This window comes from Octopus bimaculoides, chromosome 5 (assembly GCF_001194135.2).
Source record: "Octopus bimaculoides isolate UCB-OBI-ISO-001 chromosome 5, ASM119413v2, whole genome shotgun sequence".
NCBI classification, from domain to species: Eukaryota; Metazoa; Mollusca; class Cephalopoda; order Octopoda; family Octopodidae; genus Octopus; species Octopus bimaculoides.
In genome coordinates, this window is record NC_068985.1 from 127,370,004 (window position 1) to 127,376,086 (window position 6,083).

General features: G+C 34.1%; 1 protein-coding gene across 1 annotated transcript in view; it reads left to right on the forward strand.

Annotated features, from left to right (window-relative positions):
• LOC106871243 (cell division cycle and apoptosis regulator protein 1) overlaps positions 1–6,083 on the forward strand; it is a 59,355-nt gene that overhangs the window by 4,719 nt on the left and 48,553 nt on the right. Inside the window, exons 3-5 of the mRNA XM_052968111.1 lie at positions 1,317–1,510; positions 3,412–3,638; positions 5,514–5,628. Of these exons, the coding sequence (XP_052824071.1) occupies positions 1,317–1,510; positions 3,412–3,638; positions 5,514–5,628 (536 nt within the window). The remainder of the gene's footprint in view (positions 1–1,316; positions 1,511–3,411; positions 3,639–5,513; positions 5,629–6,083) is intronic.

Genomic DNA, 6,083 nt, shown 5'->3' on the forward strand with positions numbered 1-6,083 from the left:
ATAGTTCATATTTACTCAGGTTGTATTGCATGAATGCTTTTGCACTCCTTTAAGAAACATGATCCAAATATAACTTCTGATCTTCCAGTTTCAGTTCTTGCTTTTTTTTTTTTTATTTTTTATTTATTTAAACAAAGAAACAGAAACAAAAAAAAACATCAGTTAAAATTTCTAGGTTTGAGCTGCTATCTTTCTATACTAACCAAATATGGTGATATGCAGTGGTGTGTGTATCAAATATACAAACACACACATACATGTGAATCAGTATAGATGCATAAATAATGCAATAGTGCTTTTCTTAATGAGATTGAGCCATGCATTTCCTGCGACTTTGCAAAACTTGGCAGATATGTTAAGCATTACAGTTAGAGAACATTGCCCTTTCTGCTTTTGTATCACCTCTGTGTGTGTGTGTGTGTTGCTACTGACTGCTTGCCACACAGAAAGATATGTGACTTAATGTCTATCAAACAGGCATTATCATATTTCTTCTTTTCATTGAGATACTATCAAAAACTAAGGCAGATCAACCTGGTGCATTTGTTCTGACTTAATGTTTTTTCAACTGTTATCCATATTATTAGCTGTACAGTGTAGCTTTCTCACACGACACATTCCATTGACTTATTGAGAAACTATAGAAGATTGTCTTCATTTAGGACAAATAAACAAGGTTATGCTCATAAATGAATTTGAGTTCATCACAGCAAACTGTTAAAACTTGATTCAATTGATATCATGTTATTATTGATCACATCAACAAGTTATACCTTCTTACAGTATCTATTTGCAGATGGACAAACTGAACCATTGAAATTTAAATATCTTTGCTGAGTGCACAATGTAGCTCTACTGGATGCAGTGTATATTGATGCATTGATCACTCTCTGCAACACATTAATATATCTGTACCCAATAAACTTGGCAGCCATCACTCTAAAATGTATTGTTTATTATTTACATTTTGGTTTCAAATCTTGACAGTACAGACTTTATGCAGGTTATTAAAAATAAATAAGTATCAGTGAAATACTGACTTGATTCAATCAATATCCATCTTCACAAAATTACACACATTGTGTCAGTGTTAAAAAAAAATCATTGTTGTTATTAGCTTCATCGTGGGTTTTTGAATTATATTTGTGCTGCATTTCTGATAATAATGTCAATTAATTCTCCAGTGATTCCTTTAACTGCTGTTCGTTAAGCCTCATAAGTTAGAACAGAGATAATTTCAAATATAAATATTGTGCAGGTTGTCAACCATGTTATCTGACCATACTAAATTGCTCTGTATTTTTCTTTTTTCTCAGAGTTTATCACTGTAACTGCTGCAACTTCATTGAGCTCACTGAGTCAACCTCAAGCAACCACAGCTCTATTACACCAGCCATCAGCTGGCGTTCCAAAAGCTACTGTCTATTCAATAACAACACCAACCTCAGCACCCATTGCGCAACCACAGTATGCACCACAGCAACTCCCTCCAGTTGGTATGCAAGGACAAGTAAGTTAATTTTCATTTATTTTTTGTTACTGTTTTTCTAGGGGTCTGAAATAGAGATCAGGGCATGTTCCTACTTAGAACTTTATTGTCAAATACCTTTTGTTCTAAAATGTACCTATCCTCCTACTCTATTATTTTAAATACATACGTGTTTAGATCTGTGAGAAATATGGTGCAGACAAGGGTACATCAGCAATGAAGTTGTAAATGTCAAAGAATAGACTGATGAAACAACTGATTGCTTTATTGATCAAACCAATTGGTCAATCAATTGATTAGTTAATTGTTTAATTAGTTAACTCATTGACTTATTATATATACTAACAAAAATGAAATAGAATCAGTATGTTTTCTGAGGCAAAAACGACCTTCCCAAGATTCAAACAACATCTGCTTCAACACAAAATTTCACATCAAGAATTTTGCAAAACAAACACAAATAATGAAATATAAATATAGTTGAGCAATTATTTAAGGAAACATCTATGTTTCTGCCTATTTGTTTTCCAAGTTAGAGAAAACATTCTCCATTTATGGGTATCAGTTATAAAACAAAGAAACCTGTGCACAAAATATTTTTTTGATTACACAAACTCCTTCAGAAGTGCCTGCAGTAAAAAAAGGGTTAGTCAACTTGTCATGTGTTGACCTCTGAATAAATAAACTGATCCTATTTTTTGACAACTGTTAGCCAGTGTCAGTTGAAAGGAGGACATCTAATCAGGAAATCATCATCAAACTATTTGTATGTTCAATTGAAATTTCAAGCTGAGATACAATTCCAAAGAAATTCCTGTCACAAGAGGACTGAGACTACAGTAATTTGACAATAAATTCACCTGAATACAGGCACAGGTATGGCTGTGTGGTTAAGAAATTTGCTTTGCAACCACATACTTGCAGGTTCAGTCCCATTCCATGAAACCTTGGACAAGTGTCTTTGATTTGCCTGGCCAACCCATGCCTTGTGAATGGAATTGGTAGATGGAAACAGGGATTAGCTCTAGAAATGGATTTTACATGTAAAAATATTGGCTTCAATGATTCATGCTCACATATCCATATTTGGTAAAAAGAGTTAAAAAAGCCATTTCACTTGTATTGATCAGACCCTTGATGAAACCTGATCAAGCAGACTATAACCAAAAGCATTTCTGAAATGACCAACCCACTTTTATTGAGACATGGTATTTGGCCCCCACATTATCCAACATGTCTTCTTTTTCCTTTTTTTTTTTTTTTTTTTTTTTTTTTTTTTTTTTTTTTTAAAGAGCAAGGTACGATTTGAGGCAGATATGGCTCCTGTTTTTAGAAGGATTTGTGACCACATACAGGTTTTCCTTCATTGACTGGTGTTTTTAGAAAGCTGTGAACACCATGCAATCTCATTTCACCATTTTTCACATTTGAGGACTTACATAAAAGATCATTATTATTACATGTATTTTCATTGTAATAAACAACACTAAGTAGCAATATCTTCTTAGTAAGTTGAATCTAAGATTATTTTCAATATCCAAGTGGTGTCATTCATTTCACATATGTCACTAAAATCCTTAGGAAAGACAGGAACACCACATTTTCATTTTTCATCTTTCATCTTCCACAAATTCATAACTTCATGTGTAAGAAACAAATATTAATTTTATCTTTATGATTGTTATTCATCTCAAATATTAGTGTGGTAATTTGGCAGAATCATTAGAGCATCAGAAGGAAAATTACTGTGCAGCATTTTTAAGTTCAAATCCTGCTGCCATCAACTTTGCTTTTCATCCCTTTGGGATGCTATAATAAAGTACCAAACAAGCATTCAACCAACTAAAACTTCCCCCCAAATCTCAGGCTTTGTGCCCCTATGAGAAACAGTTAATTTCAGATACTTCTTGTTATCATTGCAGCCACCAACCTTACAGCCTGGTCAGGTTCTATCCCAGCCTGCTATTGCTATCCCAACAAGCCTGGCCACAACTACTCAAGTTGCCAGTGTTTCCTATCCTCCCCCAGTGGGCAGCACCCGGCTAGCTCCAGCTCAGCAGTCTCTTAAGCAGAGGTTCTTCACAGGAACAGTCACCAAGATTATGGATAATTTTGGTTTTGTTGATGATGATGTCTTTTTTCAAATGAAGTAAGTTGGATCTTTTTATTATTATATACATATATTTCTCTTTTTCAAACAGATTAGGGAACCTGGTGTGGCCCCTGGTCTTGCCAGTTCCTGTCAAGCCATCCAACCCATGCCAGCAGGGAAAACAGATGTTAAATGATGATGATGATGAAATCACTGATTAAAATTTCAATGAAAGTTAAATTTGATAGATGTGTATCATTTTGGATTTATTACATAATGATAAATGGCCTTATTTAGAATAAGACACTATGTTAGGGTTAAAAAATATTATGCAAACATATGTTCTCCATTAGATAGATTTCCAAGTTATTATTTTCAAGACAAAATAAGGCAGTGGGGCTGGCAGAATCGTCAGCACTCCAGGCAAAATGCTTAGTTGCATTTCATCCATCTTCGTGTTCTGAGTTCAAATTCTGCCGAGGCCAGTTTTGCTTTTCATCCTCTCGGGGTTGATAAAATATATACCAGTTGAGCACTGGGGTTAATGTAATTGACTAATCCCCTCCCCCAAAATTCCTGGCCTTGTGCAAAAATTTGAAAATGAATATTTTCAAGTTAAAATGCATTCAAGAATCCATTATACACTTGCTGTTGTTAGCTTTCCTTCCACTGGGGAAAAACTGTACACCATTGTGTTTTTTGTACATCATCATTTTTATGCTGGCTTTTTCATGCTTGTATGGATCAAATGGAATTTATTGAAGTGGATTTTCTACAGCCAGATACCCTTCCTGACACCAACCCTTGCCTGTTTCCGAGCAAGATAATATTTTTCCTTCTATGAAAACATGAGCAGACATGTTTTCATAGAAGGTTGGAAACAAAGGATACTGCTTGCTTGACAGTAACTCTCATTTACAACTATCAAGCAATATCAGGGCTAGGAGACTGTAACAGATGCACATATTTATACATAAAGGGCGTGTATACACATACGCACGCACACATGACTGGCTTCTTTCAGTTTTCATCTACCAAATCCACTCACAAGCCTTTGGTCTGTTTGGGGGCTATTATAGTAGTAGACATTTCCCATGGTGCCATGCAGTAGGACTGAACTTGAAAGTATGTGGTTGGGAAACAAAGTTCCTGACACACACCCATGTGCCTATGGGTAAATTCAGGTCTATATGTAGACTATAAACATTTGGAAAGAAACTTTTGATGTTTTGCTAAACATTATCAAAAATTTGTGTATGTGTGTACAACGTCCCTTATAAAGAGCACATTACGTCCATCCAGTGTGTAAAACGTGTCTAGCTATATTAGTGTAAAATAGATGGATATAAAGCAGTAAAATGTTTTGTATGTCATCATCATCATCATTTAATGTCTGTCTTCCATGCTGGCATGGATTGGACAGTTTTATTGGAGCTGGTAAGACAGAGAGCTATACCAGGCTTCAGAAAGAAGAACTGACTATGGGTTGCAGCATGAGATGTAGTAAACATGCTGCCATTGAACCCATGTTACCAGAGAAAAATAGGTTTTAAATTGATGATGATAAATTTTTCTTCCACTTCAATCTTGTGCAAATAGCAATATTATTAACTTGTAACCTTATCTTCTTCTTTTCAATCTGGTTTTCCCATCTTGTTTAAAAGAAGCATACCATTTTAAAAAATATTTTCTTAAGAAAATGGTTATTGTGGACAGAGAGAAGCTAACATACTTCTACTTAACAGAATGACTGTTGCAAACCTTGTTCTGTAATATTTATTTGGCTAATTGACATGAAATGTTGCGTAAAAAATATTCAGACACGTGAATTTAGATTTTTTTCTTTCTTCTTTTAACTCTTTCATATTTCTAAAAGAATTTTTGCTCAACCTTTGTATTTTGAAAGTAATTTTTCTTTTACTTCTGCTTCAGCTGTTGTAAAGGTCCACTACCAAAAGTAGCTGATAGAGTTTTAGTGGAAGCTACATACAACCCTAATATGCCTTTCAAGTGGAATGCTACTCGAATTCAAGTTCTTCCCAACCAGGTATTATTTTTGCTTTTTGTTAACTGAATTGCATACAGATGAGATTAATGAAATTTATACAGATAGTAGAGACTTAAATGAAGTTGTCATATTTGAGGCTTGTATTTTTTAAATCATCAGACATAGTGGAATTTTAGATATAGGCCATATAATCGCTTGTTAAAATCTTGATAGACACATTATGTCTCTAGATAAAGTGAATATATTTACATGCTTTAACCTGCCTTACTAAATGTAACTTCTGTTTCTGCTTAACCCTTTCGTTACTATATTTCTGGCCAAAATACACCCCTCATGAGTTTCAATTAAATTCTAAAATAATCATGAATTTAGACTAGTCTCATTAAACACCTGTAACTTTTTTATTTATCAACATATTAATGTGATATTTGGAACATAATTAAAGAAAGGGTTCTTAATCAATTCTATTGCATAATTTTTGTCTCAAAGTTCTC